The sequence below is a fragment of the Entelurus aequoreus genome, linkage group LG10 (assembly GCF_033978785.1).
Source record: "Entelurus aequoreus isolate RoL-2023_Sb linkage group LG10, RoL_Eaeq_v1.1, whole genome shotgun sequence".
Taxonomy (NCBI): Eukaryota; Metazoa; Chordata; class Actinopteri; order Syngnathiformes; family Syngnathidae; genus Entelurus; species Entelurus aequoreus.
The window spans coordinates 23,838,376-23,864,177 of NC_084740.1; the positions used below are offsets into that span (position 1 = coordinate 23,838,376).

Consider the following 25,802-nt stretch of genomic DNA (forward strand, 5'->3'; position numbering starts at 1 on the left):
AAAAGTATTGCTTATTTTGCTTTAAAATGTGCAAAAATAAAGATAAACATCCAATACAAAAAAGTGCAAAACAAAATATTCTGTAACAACAGTGTAAACATTTCAACAAAAGTGAAAGTATTGCTTATTTGCTAAAATGTGCAAAAATAAAGATAAACATCCAATACAAAAAAGTGCCAATCTAAATATTCTGGAGCACTGTAAACATTACGTATTGCTTTTAAAATGTGCAAAATAAACATCCAGTCCAACACAGTACACAATAACCAATTCTACTCATTCCAGTGAGTGACTAACAGTTGTAATGAAGAAAGGTTAGCATGTGTACATGTTTGGTTCTTTTCTTGTTTACAATATTCCCAGCAGCTGAAAATAGGCGCTCAGAAGGGGTCGATGTGGCTGGAACTGAGAGGTAATTAGCCTTCACCTCAAGCCAGGACTGCGAGTGAGCTGAGCTGCAGTTTATATTTCTAGAAGGTCAACGGGCTCATAGTGATGTTACTAGTAGTTGACTGGGAGGTGTTTATTATCATTTGGGGAGAGTCCGCTGCCTGATGCTCACCTGCTAAACACCTATCTGCTCCACGCTGAAGCGCTGACTACATGCGCTCTGAATACACACTGCTGATTGGCTGATAATGCTGCGTGTGTACCAATCAGATGGTTGTGTGGGTGGGACAATGCTGCGTACTGAGACAGAGGCAGAGGAGCGAAGCAGCTTGTTAAGACTTTAGCAGCTAAAGTTAGCTTTAGCTTGGAAACTCGTTCGGTACACCCCAGTGCCGAACCGAAAGCCCCGTACCGAAACGGTTCAATACAAAACACGTACCGTTACACCCCTAGCAGATACAAATGACACATTCATGTTTTTGTGTAATGATGACAACGTATGCTCGCGCGGACGATTGACTAGTTGATGGTTTTCTTTTCAAATGTTCGTTCATAGCCGTTGTGCTGCTATGATAGGCCATTTCCGCTCGACACAGTGTGCATACAACAACATTATTAGGCCGTTTATTGAAATACTCCCACACTTTTGACCACTTTTGGCATGCTTTTCCCCCTCGCTCGCACCGCTCGCATCGTCTGCTTTGATCGTCTGCTTTGCGGTCCGCCATGACGGTAGTGTGACGTAAATATGCGACGCATCGACGCACAAAAACGGCGTCGACGTATTTACGTAACCGATGACGTCGACTACGTCGACGCGTCGTTTCAGCCTTAGTGCAATCTACTAATAAAAGTTTCAATCAATCAATCAAAACCTGTTAAAGGTGATTTTGCGCGCTATTTTGTGATTGTTGCAGCCTAAAACGCCTCAATTTGCAGCAGCATTTTCAAAAATTTGCGACGTTTTGAGACTTATTTTTTTCAATAATATTGAACCAACTTGTAATTTTATGATTTTTTTTTTTAAATCAATGTTTTATGTGTTCATCATAACCGTAACCTCAAAAAGCACAGGGTTTAAAAAAAATTGGAAAACAAATAATGTATTGATGTTTTGCGCGTTTTCTACCACATAAGAAGTAGACACTAGGTGGGAGTCAAAGCACTCGCTCAGAGCTCATTGTCAAATTACTGCACCATTACCCCGACTAAAATGCCACGTACATTCCCTTTTTTGTTGTATATATTTGCCCTTAACACAGTTATCTGTGGCTTTATGTCAATATTTACCTAGACTTATTGACTTATGTATTTGTTTTATTTTTATTTTATTTTCATTTTACTTTTATTTATTTATTGTATTATTTTGGGGGGTCTTGTTTTGAGGGAAATAAGGGAACATTTGATATGTGATAGTGTGTGAGTGCTCGCGCACAGGGTGTGTGTGATGCGTCAGTGCGTTAGATTTGTGGCAGAAGTGCTTGTAGTTAGTGCATGCTGCATGCTGCCCCTGCTTGCTACTCTCTGCTTACAGCTATCGCCGCCAGCTATCCCCTGGGTGGGTGAAAAGAGGAGCAGAGTGCGTAAGTCTCCTCCTGCTGGTACACAGCCTCTCCACCACCAAGACTCCTACAGTGCCTCCTCGCGGCCACACACGGTAACTGGGACCTCGCGGTCTCAGGCTAAACTGTAGGGGATCTCGGAGCAGCAGTGGGCCCTAGAGGTGAGGTGTGCAGGCCCACCGGTGCGTGGACACGCCCTGGCATCCGCCAACCACTGCCCCATCTATGGGTCAAATAGTCGTCATCCCCCCTGACCCCTCACCCGCTGCCTTGTGGTACCTTTGGGAGAAGGAAAGGCTATGGGAGTAAACCCAGACAGAAAATCAGGAGTGGAGCCCCTGAGGCGGATGGGTGTCATTGCTGACCCCCTGCCGGCAGCTCCTGCAGCCAAGTCGATGCCAGATGTATTGCATTGCTTTCCTCTGGGCCACATCGTCACGGCCGAGAGGGGGATCTTCATGTCTGGGCAACCCAAGATCTCCATATTTTCTGCCCAGACTTGCGCCACGGAGAGGTCACTCCAGCCTCCCCTCTAAAGGGAGGAAACAACACGGAAGCTGGCAGTCTTAAGTTCCACCCGTTTGGCGCCAGCTTCGACGGTGGGAGGAATCATTGACTAATGATTAGCCACCGCCCGCCTCAAGCCGGGCAGCCCCCGGTCAATTAGGTGTCAACCCGCCAGAGCCGGCATCATCCTGGCGGGGAATAGGGTAAAGCACGGCTAGCAAACGTCAACAATTGCACCAAAGATGATCAGAAAAAAGCGAAAACTGAGAGAAAGAAAACGAAGATACCAGCTCTTCGAGTATCAAGCTGGAATGTCAGAACAATGCGCACAGGGCTCTTGGACAGCCTTGATCTCATTGGCGACTCGCGCAAGACCGCTATCATTGACCGTGAGCTCCACCGACTTAATGTCGACATTGTTGCGCTCCAAGAGACACGCCTTGCTGGCTTTGGCTCTCTGAAGGAAAAACACTATACTTTCTTCTGGCAGGGAAAGAGTGCAGAGGAATCCCGGGAATATGGTGTGGGATTTGCAGTGAAAAACACTCTGCTTCCCATGATGGACCCACCGACAGAAGGCTCTGAGCGGATCCTTGTAATCCGCCTTTCTACCAGCAGCGGACCAGCAAACCTGTTGTGTGCTTATGCCCCGACCCTCTGCTCACCACCAGAGTCAAAAGACAAGTTCTATGAGGAGCTCGACGCGGCTGTCAACACCATCCCGAAAAATGAGCATCTGCTCCTTCTGGGAGACTTCAATGCCAGGGTAGGTGCTGACCACAAATCCTGGCCAGACTGCCTTGGTCATTTTGGAGTGGGGAGCATGAACGAAAATGGACAACGTCTGCTAGAGCTGTGCTGCTACCGCAAGCTCTGCATCACGAACACCTTCTTCCAGACTAAGCCTCTGCACCGGGTATCCTGGAGACACCCCAGATCTAAACATTGGCACCAGCTCGACCTCATCATCACGAGGCGAGAGGCCCTTAACAGCGTGCTTCTCACAAGGACGTTTCACAGTGCTGACTGCGACACGGACCATTCACTAGTCCTCAGCAAGGTCAAGCTTCGACCAAAACAGATCTATTACACCAAGCAGAAGGCCCGTCCACGTATCAATGCCAGTCGTTATACCAACCTGGCTGTCACACAACGCTTCCTCACCTCCCTTGACCAAGCACTCTGTGGACCATCAATCAGGCAAAGTGCTGTGGACAAATGGAAATGCTTGCGTGATACCATCTACGACCAAGCCATTGCAACATATGGGAAGAGAACGAAAAGAAATGCAGACTGGTTTGAGGCTAGTGCTGCAGTGATGGAGCCAGTTATAGAGGCAAAGCGTACCGCTTTCCTCAGGCACAAGGGAAACCCCTCACAGAGGAACCTTGACGCCTTGAGAAAGGCCAAGAGCGAAGCCCAGCGAACGGCACGTAGCTGTGCCAACAACTACTGGCTCGAGCTCTCCTCAAACATACAAAGGGCCTCGGACACGGGAGATATCAGGGGCATGTATGAGGGGATAAAGCAAGCAACCGGCCCGTCCATCAAGAAAACCGCACCACTGAAAGCCAAGTCTGGTGAAGTCATCACTGACCGCAACAAGCAGATGGGAAGATGGGCTGAACACTACACAGAGTTATATGCCACTGAGAGCATTGTGTCAGAGGAGGGTCTGAGTGGAGTTGCAAACCTGCCTGTTATGAAGGAGCTTGACAAGGAACCCACGCAGGAAGAGCTCAGCAAAGCTATTGACAACCTCACATGCGGCAAGGCCCCAGGTGCTGACGGGATAACACCTGATGTCATAAAGCTTGGGAAACCTTCCTTACTGCCGCACCTTCATGATCTCCTCTGCCTCTGTTGGAAGGATGGAGCCGTCCCCCATGATCTGCGTGACTCCAAGATTGTCACACTGTACAAGAACAAGGGAGACCGTAGTGACTGTAATAATTACCGCGGCATCTCCCTGCTTAACATCGTGGGGAAAGTCTTCGCTCGTGTCGCCCTTGCTAGACTCCACCTCCTTGCAGAACGTGTCTACCCTGAGTCACAATGTGGCTTTAGGGCAGCAAGATCCACAGTGGACATGATTTTCACCCTTCTGCAGCTGCAGGAGAAATGCCGGGAACAGAGGAGACCCTTGTATCTCGCCTTTGTTGATCTCGCTAAAGCATTCGACCTTGTCAGCAGAGATGCTCTCTTCAAGATGCTTGCAAAGATCGGCTGCCCCCCAAAACTCCTCGCCGTCATAAGATCATTCCACGAAAACACACAGGGTTCCGTCTGTTGGGAAGGAGGAACATCAGAGGCCTTTCCAATCCGCAGCGGCGTAAAACAGGGCTGCGTTCTTGCACCAACCCTCTTTGGAATTTTCTTCTCCGTCGTTCTGTCTACTGCTTTCGGCACATGTTCTGAAGGTGTCTCCCTACACACGAGAGCTGATGGGAAACTTTTCAACCTTGCCCGTTTGCGCTCCAAGACCAAGGTGACCAATGTCCTCCTGAGGGAAATGCTTTTTGCTGATGATGCAGCTCTAGCATCCCACACAGAGTCCGGGCTCCAGAGGCTGATGGACAGACTTTCATCTGCCTGTAAAGAGTTTGGTCTCACCATCAGCCTAAAGAAGACCAATGTCATGGGCCAAGATGCTGAAACTCCACTCTCCATCTCCGTCGACAATCAGACTCTGGAATGTGTCAACACCTTTACATACCTTGGATCCGCAATCTCCAGTGACTTGTCACTTGACACAGAACGTGCCACCCGTCTTGCGAAAGCCGCCTCAGTGATGGCCAGGCTGTCCAAAAGAGTATGGTCGAACAACCAGCTATCCACGCGCACTAAACTCCAGGTCTATCAAGCCTGCGTCATTAGCACACTGATGTATGGCAGCGAGGCCTGGACCACCTACACCAGACATGAGAAACAGCTAAACAGCTTCCACCTGCGCTGTCTTCGCCGCATCCTGGGAATCTCATGGCAGGACAAAGTTCCCAACATGGAAGTCCTAGACCGTGCTCACTCCACCAGCCTGTTCACCATGCTCAGCCAACGCCGCCTCAGATGGCTTGGCCATGTCCACAGGATGGACCCCAGCCGGCTCCCCAGAGCTGTCCTGTACGGCGAACTGTCAACAGGCTCCAGACCCCTTGGTCGCCCCCGACTTCGTTTCAAGGACGTGTGCAAACGTGACATGAAACAAGCAGGCATCGACCACAACAACTGGGAGGAAGCTGCAAAAGACCGCGACGTTTGGAGGCAGACTGTTGCTACAGGAACCCGCCGTGCCGAGGAGAAGCACATCTCCTTGTTGCAGGCGAGGAGACAAAAGCGGAAACTGCGCGACGCGGGACCTGCTCCTGTGTCAGAACCCTCCCCATACGTCTGCGCCAACTGCACCAGAGACTGTCACTCCAGAGTCGGGCTGTACAGCCACAGCCGCCGCTGCAAGAAAGAATGAACTCCCCCAGGCGCAACCCATCGTCACTACTGACGGACGGATGCCTATGATGATATGTGATTGTATTCCTGTAACTTGTATGCCTTAAAACTCAATAAACAAATGTTAAATTCTACTTTAAATCATTATAACTAATAATAGTAATAATTAATTGTAATTACAGAAAGAAACACCACCAAAGGCTTTCTTGTTGTCCGCTGTGTCGTCCACATCTTGCAAATATTTTCCATGTTTTTTTAACGTTTGAAAAGTTTGTCCATCTTAAACATCCATTTATGTTCCAACACATTTACCTCTGCACGTTAAGAGCATTTGTGAATTCTTGAGAGCGATTTATAGTGGCAATTTTTGTTTTCATAAATGAAAAAAGGATGAGCAATTATCATCACACTTCAACATATCTAACATGTAAATGCTGCCTCTTTGCTAGGTCAATATTGCAGATGAACATATGTTCTTAATTGCCTTACTATGGATACATAAAGTTTACATAAGTGTATAAATTAGTGTTGTCAAATGGTCAGAAAATCAGATTAATAACACTTTTGAAATTATATTGATCACGATTAATCACATGTTATTACTCGCTTGCATAATGTAAATAAGCTCAAAAAAAGAGATCAATATTTGGACACAAAATGTCATTTCATTGCCAGGATGCCCTACAGAAACACTTTTGAAATATCATTGTTGAATGCAACTCATTTATTTGCTCAAAAATTGGTAACAGTTTTTGTCTAAAGTCCCGTATTTTGAAGTGACTTTTTTTGTGATTAATCACTATTTATCTCGTTATCTCAGCCCATCTCAGCTATTTGTTTGAGAGAACAGGTGAACAGAAACCTCCTAAAACAGTTGACTGATAAAGTGATCTTCTTGTATGTTTTTAATGTTCATAATAACCACGAGTGTCAATTAAACACATTAAAACATTACCAACAACACCAAATAGCAGTGGAAAGTTGTACTTACCTATCAGATGCAGAGCTTGAAAGTGACTAGCGCTCAAAGCAATTTCTTCTTCTACTGTGTTTACATTTACCACATAGATTAACAAGCTCAAATGACCACCGTCGCCCCCTAGTGTACGAGAGGCGCACTGCGCATGATCGACAGTCACATTAGAGCTAGAGCATGGAAACTAGAACTTCACATGCAGGTGTGAAAATAGCAGCCAGCCTGAAATGCAGGTGTCAAGGACAGAGGCGGAAGGACATTTTTACAACAAAGTTCTATACCAAAGACTATAAAAATGGGACCCATTACCTCCCTGCTTGGCACTCAGCATCAAGGGTTGGAGTTGGGGGTTAAATCACCAAAATGATTCCCGGGCGCGGCGCCGCTGCTGCCCACTGCTCCCCAAGGGGATGGGTCAAATGCAGAGGACAAATTTCACCACATCTAGTGTGTGTGTGACAATCATTGGTACTTTAATCTTTAATCTTTAATCTTAAAGTTTAGTGATATATCAGATATATCAGATTGTAGGTGGGTTTATTTTTTACCCTTCGCGTTCATATTTCGCTGTGTTTGTTAAATTTTTGTTGCGTTTCGCCTGATCGTAAAATATGTCGATCGAGAGGGGGTGTGACGTTCATATGTTGTCAATATTCAGTGTTTTATCGGTCATAGTTAATATTGTAAATCCCACATTCTTTATTTTCATGTACATTCTGGGTGTCTCATTCAGTAAAAAAATTTAAAATTGTATTCCGTTTAAGGCGGTCTGTCATAACGTTTTTAGCATTCAATCAGACATTATTGTGAGGATTTGTATTAGTGTTACTAAAAATAGATATACCGGCCCCAGACACATTTTTTTCTCTAAATTTGGCCCCCGAGTCAAAATAATAGCCCAGATCTGTGCTAGCCTCAAACACATACCGTATTTTTCGGAGTATAAGTCGCTGTTGCACTGGCCGAAAATGCATAATAAAGAAGGAGAAAAAGGTATATAAGTCGCACTGGAGTATATTTGAAAGGCAATTTAAAATAAATAAAGAATAGTGAACAACAGGCTGAAAAAGTGTACATTATATGACGCATAAATAACCAACTGAGAACGTGCCTGGTATGTTAACGTAACATATTATGGTAAGAGTCATTCAAATAACTATAACATATAGAACATGCTATACGTTTACCAAACAATCTGTCACTCCTGATCACTAAATCTGATTAAATCTTATACGTCTAGTCTCTTACGTGAATGAGCTAAATAATATTATTTGATATTTTACGGTAATGTGTTAATAATTTCACACATAAGTCGCACCCCCGGCCAAACTATGAAAAAAACTGTGACTTATAGTCCGAAAAATACGGTACACACAATGTTGAAACATGAAGACGCGCCGCAACCCGTACTTAATCACAACATAAAAAGCACAAAATAAAGTTGATTTGATTTGATTTTATTTTTAAAAAAAGAGAGGTAAAACAAAAGTAGTGAACAGAAAAATGATAGATAAATACCGTGATAACGTCGGACAAGCAGAAATGCACAAACCCATGTTTGTTTACAGTGGAAGTCTACAGCTTCTTTAGCACCCGCAGTGAGCAAACTCGTCCAAAAGATGGCGCCGTAGCACAAATGATAACACGCCTCTCCGTTTATGTTAGGTTCTGCGCATGTCCAAGTAAAGTATTCCGATTTAAGGTGCGATGCATGAAAACGCACGTCATAATCAGATCACTTATTTCAGGCTCCATGTACACAGCAACATTCTAATCCGAATGACGATCAGATTAAATAAAGTTAAAAAGTTAAAGTACCAATGATTGTCACACACACACTAGGTGTGGTGAAATTATCCTCTGCATTTGACCCAGCACCCTTGATCACTCCCTGGGGGGTGAGGGGAGCAGTGAGCAGCAGCGGTGACCACGCCCAGGAAACCTTTTTGGTGATTTAACCCCCAAATCCAACCCTTGATGCTGAGTGTCAAGCAGGGAGGAAATGGGTCCCATTTTTATAGTCTTTGGTACGACTCGGCCGGGGTTTGAATTCACGACCTACCGATCTCAGGGCGGACACTCTAACCGCTAGGCCACTGATACATTTTTCGTCCATGTGCACGTGGAAAAAGTGACTCTACATTCCACATTTTGAGTTCAACTAAGGAAACCCCAGCATGCACACTACTTTTGAAAACCAACCCCTCTTGGCACTTTAGCACAAGAATCTTCTTTCTCAGCTTTTGAACATTAAAAAAAAAAAAAAAAAAAAAAAGGTGCATTTACAGCGGATTCCCGCCGCCGCACAGGAACACGACATGTCACTTTGACGGGCGTCGAGCGAATTAAAAGCATCTTTTTTCTGCAGAGGAAACCCCCGCCAGATGTACTACAACCTCAGTCTGCACGCCTGATCAAACACCTACATCTGGCTGCTGAGGGGCTTTTTCTGCCTCCTCCCCGCTCCCTCCACCCCCGACCAGACGCAGATGCTAAATGATATCGTTAACATTTTAATGCAAGAGACATTTACACGCCGGCTCGTGCAATTACACCTCCCGTATAGCGGGAATCCAGACAGACACTGTGCGATCGGTAATTAGATTTTGCACTGGGTGAAGCGCGCGCAGTGGCAAAAAAAGATTGCACCTAATTGGAATGCTAGACCGGGCTCCAAAAGGTACAGTAGAGTAGCCCTCATTATCCAGCTGGTACGGTAGGGGTATCAATTATGATCGCGCGGGCCATTACCTAGCATTAGTAGCTGGAGTCCCAACAAACCCTCCTCAAACACACAAGTGAGCTAATGAGTTAAGTGGCTGGGAATACCTAAAGCAGCCCATTAGATATTCACATCAGGGAAAAGATGATCCATCACTTGACTGTGCGGTTCTAGCGCCTAATTAGAGTCCGTGTGATATCGTTGCTGCAATCAGCCGGCAATTATTTGCTAGTAAACACTCCTAATGCGTGGGACAGTTTATTACTTTACGACTGCAGTCCTCCGTAGCAACATCTCCGTCTAATTGGACTCTCATCATTCTCCAAGGCCGTGCTTGGCCCAAGTCTCATCCATCCACTCCCAGCCAGTGTTTCATATCATGAAAAAAATGGCTCATTTGTTCCACTCTCTTCCTTATAGTTGGGTAAATGTCAGCGTTAATTGAGATAAAATGGCATGATCCCCCTGACTGTTACCTTATCGAACACATTAAGCATGGGGTTATGTTTGCGTGCTTATGACTCATTTCATCACTGCTGCTCTTTGCAATGGGAATCTGAATAGACCGTTTTAGTTTAGTACTGTTTTGCCTTGAGGCAGCTCTCAGGGAAATATCTGCTGGTTCCTATCATGTAGTCTACTGATGACTGTATCGCACCGTGAGGAGACGCGCAACGCCTTAAACTGCGATAAACGTGCATATTTGCTACTTTTAAGACAAAGACAAGGCCTTCGTGCTGACGTTTGATTACCTGGAATGACAAATCCATAAAATATCAACACTAGCATACGCTATACCGTATTGAAACTGAGCTTGCCCCCTTTAAATAATGTCACCATTTATTTTGTGTAAGATTGTTTTTACATGGTCACTGTCCAATGAAAAGCATTTTCTCTAAATATTGTGATATATATAGACATGTATTTTTTTCTATTAAAAATGTCCAATGAAAATATTGTTCTCTAAATATTGTAATATAGATTTTTTTTCAGTTAAAAAATGTCCAATGAAGATCATTTTCTCTAAATACTGTGATATATATTTGAAAATCATTTCTCTCTAAATATTATGATTATGTATATATATGTATATATATATATATATATGTATATATATATATATATATATATATATATATATATATATATATATATATATATATATATATATATATATATATATATATATATATATGTATATATATATACATACATATGGAAAAAAAATATCTAAATATTGTGATCATCAAATATCATAATATTTAGAGAGAAATTATTTTAAATTATATATCTAAATTTTTAGATAAAAATGCTTTTCATTTGACATAAAAAAATAAAAATAAAAATAAAAATAAATGTGTATATATATATATATATATATATATATATATATATATATATATATATATATATATATATATATATATATATATATATATATATATATATATACACATACATACATACACACATACATATGTATATATATTTTTTTATTAAAAAAATGTCCAATGAAAAAAAATCTCTAAATATTGTGATATATGTACATATTTTTTTCAATTAAAAATGTCCAATAAAAAGCATTTTCTCAAATATTGTCATTAAAAAAAATGCTTTAAATATGATTATATTTTTTTTTTATTTTTTTTTTTTTAAATTTTCAAATGAAAATCATTTTTCTCTAAATATTGAGATAAATATTTTAAAATTGTTTCTCTCTAAATATTATGATTATATATATATATATATATATATATATATATATATATATATATATATATATATATATATATATATATATATATATATATATATATATATATATATATATATTTGAATATTTTAATTTAAAAATGTCAAATGAAAAGCATTTTTCTCTAAATATTGTGATATACTGTATGTATCTATTTTTTTCACTTAAAAAATGTCCAATGAAAAGCATTTTCTCTAAATATTGTGAAATTTATTTTTTTTTTCAATTAAAAAATGTCCAATAAAAAGCATTTTCTCTAAATATTTTGATATATATTTGAAAATAATGTATGTCTAAATATTATGATTATACATATATATATATATATATATATATATATATATATATATATATATATATATATATATATATATATATATATATATATATATATATATATATATATATATATATATATATATATATATATATATATATATATTACGATTGGAGTAGTATGCTTATCACATATATCTCCATTGTGAGTTATTGTATTTACTGTAGCCATAAAATCTATGAAAAATATTGGGATGAAATAAAAACAACTTACAAAATGTGGATATGCAGCATGCCGTACATTTTGTGTTTCAGGTTTAGTCCCCAAAAATGACTAAAGTAATTCATGTCCAACTTTTGTCAGTTTTTGTTTATTAATAAAAACAAAACAAGAACACATTCAGAGACACAGTAGATGCTTTAAATTGGACATCAGTTTGGTTTGTCACTGCCACTTGAAAAGCCTGTATGTCCAACATTTGTTGGATTTCAATTCTTCAGAAAAACAATATTTGATTAAGATTTCTGCTTTTAGGTGAAAAAAAACAAAAAACACTGTCATTTGAATATACAGTTCATGCTTTTCATTGAGCATTGTATTGGGTTGTGACTATCACGTTAAAAAAAAAAGTACTTTTGTGAGTTTTTCTTTTTTTTAGCATAAAACACACGAACATTTGAATATAAAGAAAAAAACTTTGATTTAGTTTTCTGTTTTAGGTGACAAACATGACACAAATTTTACAGCAATATTTGAAGATGCCTGCATTTTATTCCAACTTTTGTCAGGCTTTGTTTTTTTAATCATAAAAACAACAACAACAAAAGTTTTGGATTAAGTGTTCTGGTTTTAGGTGGAAAAAAAATAACAAAAACCCTAACATTTGGAGAACCTTGCATTGGATTGTAAGTGTTTGTTTTTACTACAAAAATAAACAAATATTTGAATGAAAACAAACAAACTTGTGATTATTTTTCTGCTTTAGGTGAAAATAGGACAACAATCATATCATTTGGAGGTACTTGCACTGCATTTCAACTTTGGTCAGTTTAGTTTTTTTTATCATAAAAAAAATAATATTTTCATGAAAAGAAAACAAATTGAAAAACAACAAAAAAAAGTAAAATTTTCAGACACTTGTTTTTCATTGGACACTACAGTGCACTGACTGTCACTTGAAGATCATCTATGTCCAACTTTTGTCATTTTTGTTTAGTTTATGATAAAAACAACAAAAATCCTAACATTTGGAGATATTTGTTTTCATTGGCCACTGCAGAATGTCACTTGAAAAGTACCTATGTCCAACTTTTGTCAGTTTTGTTTGTTTTATCGTAAAAACAACTAAAAAAAGTCACATTTGGAGATACTTGTTTTTCATTGGACACTGCATTGCAGTCTGACTGTCACTTGAAGATAATCTATGTCCAACTTTTGTCATTTTTGTCTGTTTTATCATAAAAACAACAAAAGAAACTAACATTTGGAGATACTTGTTTTTCATCAGACACTGCATTGCACTGACTAAAGATCATCTATGTCCAACTGTTGTCATTTGTGTCTGTTTTATCATATGAAGAGCACATATGTCCAATTTTTTTCATTTTTGGTTGTTTTATCGTAAAAACAACAAAAAAGTAACATTTGGACATACGTGTTTTTCATTGGAGAATGCATTGCACTGACTGTCACTTGAAGAGTATCTATGTCCAAATGTTGTCAGTTGTGTCTGTTTTATCATAAAAACAACAACAAAAAACCTCATATTTGGAAATACTTTGTTTTTCATTAGACACCGCATCACTCTGTGTCTGCCACTTGAAGATCATCTATGTCCAACTTTTGTAATTTTTGTTTAGTTTATCATTAAAAAAAACCAAAAAACTAACATTTGGAGATACTTTTTTTCATTGGCCACTGCATTGCACTGACCGTCACTTGAAAAGTACCTATGTCCAACGTTTGTCAGTTTTGTTTGTTTTATCGTAAAAACAAACAAAAAAAAAAACATTTAGAGATACTTTTTTTTCATTGGACACCGCATCACTCTGTGACTGTCACAGGAAGAGCACATATGTCCAACTTTTGTCAGTTTTTGTCTTTTTTTGTCATAAAAACAACAAAAAAAACTAACATTTGGAGATACTTGTTTTCATTGGCCACTGCATTGCAGTGTGTCTGTCACTTGAAGATCATCGATGTCCAACTTTTGTCATTTGTGTCTGTTTTATCATAAAAACAACAAAAAAACCTAACATTTGGAGATACTTGTTTTTCATTGGACACTGCATTGCACTGACTGTCACATGAAGAGTATCGATGTCCAACTTTTGTCAGTTTTTGTCTTTTTTTGTCATAAAAACAACAAAAAAACTAATATTTGGAGATACTTGTTTTTCATTGGACACTGCATTGCAGTGTGTCTGTCACTTGAAGATCAGCTATGTCCAACTTTTGTCATTTTTGTTTAGTTTATCATAAAAACAACACAAATCTTAACATTTGGAGATACTTTTTTTCATTGGCCACTGGATTGCACTGACTGTCACTTGAAGATCATCGTTGTCCAACTTTTGTGATTATTGTCTGTTTTATCATAAAAACAAACAAAAAAAAACTAACATTTGGAGATACTTGTTTTTCATTGGACACTGCATTGCACTGACTGTCACATGAAGAGTATCGATGTCCAACTTTTGTCAGTTGGTGTTTGATCACAAAAAACTCCTCCCACCCCCACCAAGGACTGTTTTCACTGCTGGACTCTAGAAAGAGGTTCCGCAGCCTCCGAAGCAGAACCTCCAGGTTCTGTAACAGCTTCTTCCCTCAGGCCATAAGACTCTTGAACGCTTCATAATAATGCCCTCAATTCCCCCCCAAAAATGGATTAACTCGCTGGAATATAAAGACAATATAACATACATCCATAAACGTGGGTGCATATGCAAAAGTGCAATATATTTATCTGTACAGTAATCTATTTATTTATATCTGCACCGTATTGCTCTTTTATCCTGCACTACCATGAGCTAATGCAACAAAATTTCATTCTTATCTGCACTGTAAAGTTCAAATTTGAATGACAATAAAAAGGAAGTCTAAGTCTAAGTCTAAGTCTAAGTCTAAAACTCACAATTGGAGATACTTGCTGTTGCATTTACTCTGTCACTTGCGTAGCATGTACTGTATATCCAACCTTTGCTAGGGTTTTCCACTAATTATAAAGACAAGAAAAACTGGGGATACTTGCTTTTCATTTGACATTGCCGTTAAACTCTTTGTGTGTGTTCTAATTTAACACTGCGATCAATGATGTGAGTCGTGAATGGACTTCATTCTCTACAATAACGTTACGAAAATTCATGGTAATGTACGTGGACGTAGATTTTTAGAATAATTGCACTTGGGAGTTAGCCTAAGACTGGGCATCTGCAGGATTTTCCCAAGACAAAATATAATATCCTGGAAAAAAATCGATTTGAAAAAGTTGAACGTATCAGTTTTTAAAAAAATACCCCTGTCAGTCTAAGAAAACCATTCCACATACACAAAAGGTGAGAGGCGCTGCCATTTTAAAAGAGCGTGGTATTGAACGACGACCCGGTGATGCGGTGCAGAAAGTGGTAAACAACTGTGAGCACGCCAACCGACAACCACCTTGCTTCGCCGCACAACCGCCACAATACAATTATTCCGTAGACCCCGTCTTACGGCGGCTCTTTTCGGGAACCCGTTGAGCAGGTTACCATAGAGACAGGGCCAGCGAGGATGTGATAGGCCCTAACTCTGAAACAACAAGAACTGTCTGGAATCCAATCACGGTGCTGCCTCCTGTCGACAAGGTCATTCATCCAGTCGGCCACTGAACGCCTCGTTTCGCAGCTAATCAGCGACTGCTATCAACAAATCCCCCAAAAAAAAAAAACCCAGCAAAAAACGCACTCTTGGTTCCTGAGTCAGCTTAGGAACCATCCCAATAAAAACCTTGACTCGCCCGTTTTGATTAATGATGATTCCTCATTGTTCTTTTATGAGTTTCAGTAGCGGGAGATACCATTTTAGACAGTGTCAATAAATGGAGAGAAAAAAAAGAGAGGCGACGCCGGGACCAAAATCCATTCCGAAGCCTTCATTTATCGTCCCAGCAAGAAGGGAAAATCAATTTTAGGCACACACCGTCTCACATTACGGCATATTCACGTACCAGATTTGTGCTTTCAGCTTTTTCCTTGACCCTCCATTTTGATTGTGTGGACCCTGTTAGACATTTGCCTCTTTTCTTTTGCCTTCTGCCTTTTTCGCACACACCCAAGCAGCCATATAATCCTCCCTTCCTTTATACCATATAACATCTCTTTTCTCCAAGTGATGGTGGAAAGGAAAATCCACCACACAAACGTGTATGTGTGTGCACGGGTGCCCTATAGCTCATGCAAATATTGACACCAAAAAAAATATATATATATATATATATTTCAATGGCGAGAGCGTGAGATCTTCCCATTTGCATGGGAAAATGCATTTTTTGGTACATTTTTGGTACGCATTTTAAAGTTTTTCGCATTGCTAATAGAATTTTGTGCAGGACGTCTATGCAGGTGTGAACATTAAAATATGAACACTGTATAAGGAAATTGTACTGCGAAAACAATAGTGATTTGGAGTGACTAAGGAAGGAGAGTGGCCATTCAAATGTATATCAAGTACGTCACCTATTACTAAGGGCCTCTGACAGGCTAGATAAATAAATAAATAAATACATAAAATACACAATATCCATGCAAACGACCACAATAAAAGAGAAAACAAATTGGATATTTTGAAGGGGTTATGAATAATGCATGTTATGGTTCCTATATAGTTCACCCCCAGCCGTGCAAAATCATGTTCACGTGGGTCACAGGTGACCCCACGCATGCACACACACACACACACACACACACACACACACCCCTCCCTCATGAAAAATGCATGAATAATAATAATAATATTAATAATAATAATAAAGAAAAAGCAACTTACCATTCAAGATGCTCTGGAACAAGGTAAAAGCCAATATCCACATGCCCTGCTCCGTTCAAGCCCTCCCCTGCACCCTATGCTTCTTTCTCCTCACACCGGTGGTGCCTTGGTGGGCTTCTCTGGGTGATGTTCAACATTTGTCGCTCCAAGACTCTCAACCCCCTCCACAAAAAAAAAAAAAAAAAAAAAAAAATTGTTAAATCTTCTCCTGGTTACTTTTTGGGGTGTGTGTGAGTGTGTGTGTGTGTGTTGCCCTCACTTTAGTTGCATCAAAGAGGGAGGCTGATTGTCTCGGGGAGAGCTGCGCACACTCTCCTCTGCTGCGCGCCTTGCTGCTTCTCAAAAAGGATGCTGGAGGAGGAGGAGGGGTGGTGAAGCCCAGGTGCGTGCGTGTGTGTGCGTGTGTGTGTGTGTGTGTGTGTGTGTGTGTGTGTGTGTGTGTGTGTGTGTGTGTGTGTGTGTGTGTGTGTGTGTGTGTGTGTGTGTGTGTGTGTGTGTGTGTGTGTGTGTGTGTGTGTGTGTGTGTGTGATGCTGAGTCAGAGTCCGACAGCTCCTTAAAAAGAAGACAATGCTACACCTGCCTTAATTGGATGTTGGAGGGGAAAAAAGAAGAAGAAAGTGGTCCAAAGTCAGAGCATCTTCTTCTCCTTCTTCTTCTTCGCCTCCGCGCGTCCAGCAAGAGGCGAGCAAGCGCATCTTTCTTCTCCCCGCTGCTGCCGCTCGGCTCTTCTGTCATCCACCGTGGCAGCGTGGAATAAAAGCCCCCCCCCCCCCCCCCCCCCGCCCCCTCCCTTACTTCTTCTCACTGCCCCTGCAGACGCTTTAATTCCTCCCTTGCCTTAAAGGAGCAGAGGCGCACATAGCCGCCTTGTCCGGAGGGCGAGGCGCCCCCATGGAGACTTGCAAAGCTCGGCATTTTTACTGGCATGCAAAAAAAAAACTAATGAATGCAATTAGTAATGTGTCGTCATACTAACTTTTTTTTTTTCCAACAAGGCTCCAGAACAAAGGGACAAGCGGTAGGAAATGGATGGATGGATGGGAATTTCTGTAAACTCATTTAGAAGAAGTTACTGCATAATAGTAGGAGTGTGGGGAAAAAATCGATTCGAATTCGAATCGCGATTCTCACCTTGTGCGATTCAGAATCGATTCTAATTTTTTATAAATCGATTTTTTTTTTAAATGTATTTATTTATTTTTCCTTTTTAAATTTTTTTTTTTTTTTTTTTTTTTTTTAATTAATCAATCCAACAAAACAATACACAGCAAAACCATAACACTGCAATCCAATTCCAAAACCAAACCCGATCCAGCAACACTCAGAACTGCAATAAACAGAGCAATTTTTATTTTTATTTTTTTATAGAGGTTTATTTGAAATAGGGACAGATAGAAAAACATAGACATCTGAAACAGTTATCCAATGTATGCATTATAGCAGTGGTCCCCAACCTTTTTGTAGCTGCGGACCGGTCAACGCTTGAAAATTTGTCCACGGACCGGTGGGAGAGGGGGTGGGGGCGGGGGTGTATTTATATATATATATATATATATATATATTTTTTTTTTTTTTTTTTTTTACATAAAGAAATACAATCATGTGTGCTTACGGACTGTATCCCTGCAGACTGTATTGATCAATATTCATATAAAATGTATATATTGTGTTTATTATGTTGATTTAATAAAAATAAAAATAAACATTTTTTATTTTATTTTATTTATTTATTTATTTTCTTGTGCGGCCCGGTACCAATCTGCATTATAGTGTTTGTAGCCAAAGCTAATTTACAACACTTGTCCCCAACAACAATAACAACAACACAGATCCAACATCATTAAAATAGGAAAATTAAAAATAGAATGAGTCGATTATAATGATAATAGTAATAATACAGACAAAGTGCAAACTAGATAAAAGCCAATAATAATAATAACACAGACAAAGTGCAGACTAGATAAAAACCAATTAGTAAAAATGAGTAAAAACTAAACATGGGAACACAATTGTTGCCATAATTTTGTTTGTTTTTTGAAAGTGACAAGTGCAGGTATACTTTTCAAAGTGTCCGGTAAAGAGTTCCATAGCTGTGGTCCTTTTATTGAAAAGGCAGTCATGGGCAAAAGATATTCTACGGAATGGAACACAACAGTTGCCTTTTGACATTGCTCGGGTGGTAGATCTGGTACCACTTTGAGAGGAGACACAAACACGACACAGAACAAACCAAAAGTAGTGAAACAAAAATGAATATTATCAACAACAGTATTAATATTAGTTACAATTTCAATATAGCAGTGATTAAAAATCCCTCATTGACATTATCATTAGACATTTATAAAAATAAAAAAAAGAACAATAGTGTCACAGTGGCTTACACTTGCATCACATCTCATAAGCTTGACAACACACTGTGTCCAATATTTTCACAAAAATAAAATAAGTCATATTTTTGGTTCGTTTAATAGTTAAAACCAATTTACATTATTGCAATCAGTTGATAAAACATTGTCCTTTACAATTATAAAAGCTTTTCACAAAAATCTACTACTCTGCTTGCATGTCAGCAGACTGGGGTAGATCCTGCTGAAATCTATGTATTGAATGAATAGAGAATCCTTTTGAATCGGGAAAAAAATCGTTTTTGAATCGAGAATCGTGTTAAATTGAAAAAAAATCGATTTTGAATTGAATCGTGACCCCAAGAATCGATACTGAATCGAATTGTGGGACACCCAAAGATTCACAGCCCTACATAATAGTGTTGTCCCGATGCCAATATTTTGGTACCGGTACCGGTATCAAAAATGTATGTTTTAGGTACTTTTCTAAATCAAGGGTACCACAAAAAATGTCATTATTGGCTTTATTTGAACAAAAAAATCCTACGGTACTTTAAACCAGTGTTTTTCAACCACTGTGCTGCGGCACACTAGTGCAGTGTTTTTCAACCTTTTCTGAGCCAAGGCAAAAGGGACAAGCGATAGAAAATGGATGGATGGACTTTTTACTGTCAACATTGACTTACTGAGTTTAATTTTTTCTGAAAAGCAGAAGGAAGAAGTAGAGTTTATGAAATCCATGTGCTTAATTAACGACTTCATGGCCAATGATATCGAACACTATGGTATTGGTTTGGTAATGATAAAAGGTGAAGTCAGGATAAAAATATCAGACGCTGTGTTTTTCATAAATAAAACAAATATTGAATACTGGATAAATAATAATAGGCACTGTGGTTTTTATCAAACATTAATCTAGACCAGGGGTGTCAAACATACGGCCCTAGGGCCGGATCAGGCCAGCGAACAGGTTTTATCCGGCCCGCGGCATGAGTTTGCTAAGTATAAAAATTAACCTGAAATTTTTGAATGAAAGAAACAGCTGTTCTAAATGTGTCCACGGGATGTCGCAATAGTAATTATTTGTATCTTTGTAGATGATGCTACATATGTACAAAATGAACAACATGATGTTAGTACATCAGTCGAGGAAAATGATCAAACTACATAAATAACATCCTGTAATTAGATTTTGATATCATTTTTTTATCTTGATAGATTGAAAATTAACACAGATGAGTTGACTGATGAACATTATCACATAATTTATTCAGAAAATACAAATAACGACAATTAAAGATAGAACCGCAACATGTAAGTGTAAAAAAAAAAAAAACAACATTATGATTTGTACATTTTCAGAATGTGCTTGTTCTATTTTTAAACAAAGAAAACAATCTGAAGTTGTCCTTATTTTTAAGTTATTGTGCCATGATTTTACCAGTTCGGCCCACTTGGGAGTAGATTTTTCTCTATGTGGCCCCCGATCTAAAATGAGTTTGACGCCCTGATCTAGACGCTGTGGTTTTCATTCAAAATTCAAAATAAATGGCTTCAGGATAAATGATGTCAGACACTGTGTTATTCCATACATTATAATGACTTAAGGCTAAATGGTATCAGACACCGGTTAATTTTTTAATGTTTTCTGCTGGTGGTGTGCCTCCGCATTTTTTCAATGAAAAAAATGTGCCTCGGCTCCAAAAAGGTTGAAAAACACTGGTTTGATGCAGTGTTTGTCAACCTTTTGTGAGCCAAGGCACATTTTTTTAGTTGAAAAAATCTCGGGGCACACCACCAGCAGAAAACATTAAAAAAATGAAACTCAGCAGCCGATATTGACGATAAAAAGTTGTTCTCGCAATTTTTGGATATGAATTCAAACCATAACCAAGCATGCATCGCTATAACTCTTGTCTCAAAGTAGGTGTACTGTCACCACCTGTCACATCACGCCGTGACTTATTTGCATTTTTTTGTGTTTTCCTGTGTGTAGTGTTTTAGTTCTTGTCTTGCGATCCTATTTTGTTGTTGATTGTCATGTCATGTACGCATGTACTTTGTGGACGCCGTCTGCTGCTCCACACGCCGTAAGTCTTTGCTGTCGTCCAGCATTCTGGTTTTTGTTTACTTTGCAGCCAGTTCACTTTTCTGCTTGTAAGTACTCCGTGCATTGCCTAACATGCGCCTATGCTCGTTTTACCAGCAATGTCACGATGTGACGACGACGCGCCGTCATGACCGGGAAAAAAAAGTACCAGTATTTTTCAGAAGCAGTATAGTACCATTTTTAATTAATTCGTACAGCGGTACTTTATTAGTACTGGCATACCGTACAACCCTACCTCACACTGCTAGTTTGTGCTAATGCGACTATGTGAAGCCACTGCTCGTTTATCGCTCTGAAACTCCCAGAGTGTTCAAAAATGGCACAAATATTCCCAGACACAAGGTAAAATAATTTCCTTTGTTGGTTTTGGAGAGCACCAACAGGATGTGTGTGTGTGTGTGTGTGTGTGTGTGTGTGTGTGTGTGTGTGTGTGTGTGTGTGTGTGTGTGTGTGTGTGTGTGTGTGTGTGTGTGTGTGTGTGTGTGTGTGTGTGTGTGTGTGTGTGTGTGTGTGTGTGTGTGTGTGTGTGTTTGTGTCGACATTTATGCTTGCTGTAATGTTGTTGTGTTGTTTGGATAAAGAAGAGATGGTAGTTATGTTGGTTTGAAAAAACATGTCTACGTTTAAAACCGCTGATTTGTTTCAAGACTAGCCTAGCGAGCCAAGTGCTAACATGTGATGCCACCACTGCATGCAGCTACTAAAGTGCCATCCTAATTGATCACTACATATCCAACAGTATCGATTCCAAGGTTAATATCCATATCGGCTCGATACCAGCGTGATTGAGAGTGATATTTGTCTTAATCTAATTTGTCTTAAATTGTTGTATTCGTAAAATGTTTTTAAAAATTCAGATTTTCTTTCGGGTTTGTCCTGTGTTTTATTTCAATTAAAATTATCCATCCATCCATTTCCTACCGCTTGTCCCTCTCGGGGTCGCGGGGGGTGCTGGAGCCTATCCCGGCTGCACACGGGCGGAAGGCGGGGTACACCCTGGACAAGTCGCCAACTCATCGCAGGGTCCATCAAATATTCCACTTTTAAAATATTTTTTAGGGAAAATATTCCCTAAAATATTTATTTAGGGAAAATATTGCATATTGTGTGTGTTTGCCATATAAAAATCAGTTTTACAGTATAACTGTCATACTAAATATGAAAGTTATATAAACATAACTCCAAAACCAAACATGCAATGTGTCTAAAAATGCCTGTAATAATGTATCTATGTGAGTTTTACTTGAATCAGGTGTTTTTGTAGTTTGCAAATATAAAAATTAGGTTTTACTTAATATAACAGTATAACTGTCACACTCAAAATGACAGTTATTTAAACACAACTCCTAAATTAAACATGCTAAATGGCTGATAATGCCTGAAATATTGTATATTTGTGAGTTTTAATACAAACATGACCTTTGTAAGGTTTGCAAAGACAAAATTTAGGTTTTTACTCAATATGACAGTAATGTTCTTAGAATCCTGAGATAATGCGGAAACAAAGCAATAAAAATGTATTTAAAAAACTCCAAAACCAAACATGCAAAATGTCTAATCATGCCTGGAATGATGTATCTTTGTGAGTTTTGCTAGAAAAAGTATCTTTTATAAGGTTTGCAAATTAGTTTTTTTACTCAATATGACAGTATAACTGCCATACTAAATATGAAAGTTATATAAACATAACTCCAAAACCAAACATGCAATATGTCTAAAAATGCCTGTAATAATGTATCTATGTGAGTTTTACTTGAATCAGGTGTTTTTGTAGTTTGCAAATATAAAAATTAGGTTTTATTTAAAATAACAGTATAACTGTCACACTCAAAATGACAGTTATTTAAACATAACTATTATAACCAAACATTCAAAATAGCTAATAATGCCTGAAACATTTTATCTTTGTGAGTTTTACTCGAAACATATGCTTTTTTAAGGCTTGCAAACACAAAAATATTGTTTTTTACTCAATATGACAGTAATGTTCTTAGAATCCTGAGATAATGCGAAAAAAGCAATACAAATGTATTCAAACAACTCCAAAACCAAACATGCAAAATGTCTAATCATGCCTGGAACGATGTATCTTTGTGAGTTTTGCTAGAAAAATTATCTTTTGTAAGGTTTGCAAATTAGTTTTTTTACTCAATATGACAGTATAACTGTCATACTAAATAGGAAAGTTATACAAACATAACTCCAAAACTAGAGATGTCCGATAATATCGGTCTGCCGATATTATCGGCCGATAAATGCGTTAAAATGTAATATCGGAAATTCTCGGTATCGGTTTTTTTATTATCAGTATCGGTTTTTTTGTTTTTGTTTTTTTGGTTTTTTTTATTAAATCCACATAAAAAACACAAGATACACTTCCAATTAGTGCACCAACCCAAAAAACCTCCCTCCCCCATTTACACTCATTCACACAAAAGGGTTGTTTCTTTCTGTTATTAATATTCTGGGGCCGTACTTATCAAGCTTCTTAGAATTACTCCTAAGAAGTCTGCTAAGAGTTGACTTAAGAGTAAATAAATTATTCGCTGAAAGCTGCACTTAAAAGTTAGTTATCAAGCGTCTTACTCACACTTTCAGCGAAGTGTAGGACTGAATCTTAAGTGTCACACTCAGAGCTGAATTACGACATTACTATGTGCCGTAAACGGAATTTTAGGTGACGTCATTTCTGTGTCCATAGAAATGACCAATCACGGAAGGGAATCCCTTGTCTAAGAATAAAGAAATATCTTAGAAATATTTAAGTGGACAATGGGAGTGTATATTTTGACAATAAACTACAAAATAATACAAAACAAACAAACAATATTGGCAATGAATCAAAAATAAATCTTTCCTTTTTGTTGCACCTTTCCTGCTTCCTGCTCCCAGACCGTAATCAAAGAGGCAGGGGAGACACTTCTCCAGGATGTATGCTCGGGGCAACACCCTTCACTTTACCCGACAGTGGGTCTCCACAGCGGACGACTTTAGAGTGAATGATGAGTCCAGCGATTAGTTGCAAATCTTGCTTTATTGATTGCTTGCACACAGCCAATCCAACACAAAACAAACTAGTCCCCGCTCGCACTCACAATACCGCTCCCTCTCTCTCTCGCCCTCACACTCACTGACGTCACTCACCTCACATGCTGTAACCTAGCGTATGTGTGTGCCACACACATACGCTACACTCATAACATTTTCTTTCCAATTCATTAATTAGGCAACTAATTTGAAACTGGTGTGGGTGGCTCTATATATACTAGTCCACTGCAGCCACAAGCAGAAATCAACAAGGAATGGAAAATTATTAAATCTGTGACAAAAATAATACCTGCTCTGTCTAAACGATACCGTTTGATCAGCTGCTCGTCATCAAACAAAGATGAACGTTCGCGCACGTCTCTCGCCTCAGTGCCATCCCCTGCTGGCAACTCCTAACCACTTAAGACACCTCTGAAGGTCTCTTAAATATCATGGCGAGTAGGAGTGATTCTTGGACTTAAGAACGTTGATAAAAAGCGTTTATTCTTAAGTTTGAGAGTAGGACTAAATTTCGCAAATTTTCAGGACTTAAGTGTAAAATGGCACTCTAAGAAGCTTGATAAGTACGGCCCCTGGTTCCTACATTATATATCAATATATATCAATACAGTCTGCAAGGGATACAGTCCGTAAGCACACATGATTGTGCGTGCTGCTGGTCCACTAATAATACTAACCTTTAACAGTTAATTTTACAAATTTTCATTAATTACTAGTTTCTATGTAACTGTTTTTATATTGTTTTACTTTCTTTTTTATTCAAGAAAATGTTTTTAATGTATTTATCTTATTTTATTGGATTCATTTTTTTTTTAAAGTACCTTATCTTCACCATACCTGGTTGTCCAAATTAGGCATAATAATGTGTTAATTCCACGACTGTATATATCGGTTGATATCGGTTGATATCGGTATCGGTAATTAAAGAGTTGGACAATATCGGCATATCGGATATCGGCAAAAAGCCATTATCGGACATCCCTATCCAAAACCAAACATGCAATATGTCTAAAAATGCCTGTAATAATGTATCTATGTGAGTTCTACTAGAATCAGGTGTTTTTGTAAGGTATGAAAATACAAAAATTAGGTTTTACTCAATATAACAGTATAACTGTCACACTCAATATGACAGTTATTTAAAGGCATAATACAAACAAAAAACCATTAAAAAATAAAATTATGATCAACAATTTAAAAGCAAGCATCAGTACCGTCCAGGGGCGGATTAAGAAATTTTGGCCCCCTGGGCCTGACATGGTCTTGGCCCCTCAACCCCCCGCGCGTGTGGGCGCACACACACGCACGCACTATGCAAGAAATACTGTATACTGTGAACAGACATGCACACTGTACTGTACAGAAGAGTGCACATACTGCACACACACTATTAGGTATACCACACAGACACTGACAAGCACAGGTTTCACACAGACACAGGGGGAGGGGATAAATGGCCTAAAAATAAACATTTTTGAAAATGATTACGCCCACTTCAGTGATGGTGCATTGGGTCATTTGAGAGATATTATGTATTGGAAGTTGGTAGCTATCATGAAATAAATGTGACGATCGGTCACTTCCTTTCTGTTTGTCTCCTTGGTTTTTGTATTACTTCCGGTCAGTGCTCTTATTTTGTTAAAT

General features: G+C 38.9%; 1 protein-coding gene across 1 annotated transcript in view; it reads right to left on the minus strand.

Moving 5' to 3' along the window:
* LOC133658382 (cell adhesion molecule DSCAM-like) overlaps positions 1-17,354 on the minus strand; it is a 302,795-nt gene extending 285,441 nt beyond the window's left edge. The window contains 2 exon segments of the mRNA XM_062060368.1: positions 16,654-16,815; positions 16,913-17,354. Of these exon segments, the coding sequence (XP_061916352.1) occupies positions 16,654-16,696 (43 nt within the window). The 5' untranslated portion in view covers positions 16,697-16,815; positions 16,913-17,354.
* Positions 17,355-25,802: the final 8,448 nt, after the last annotated feature.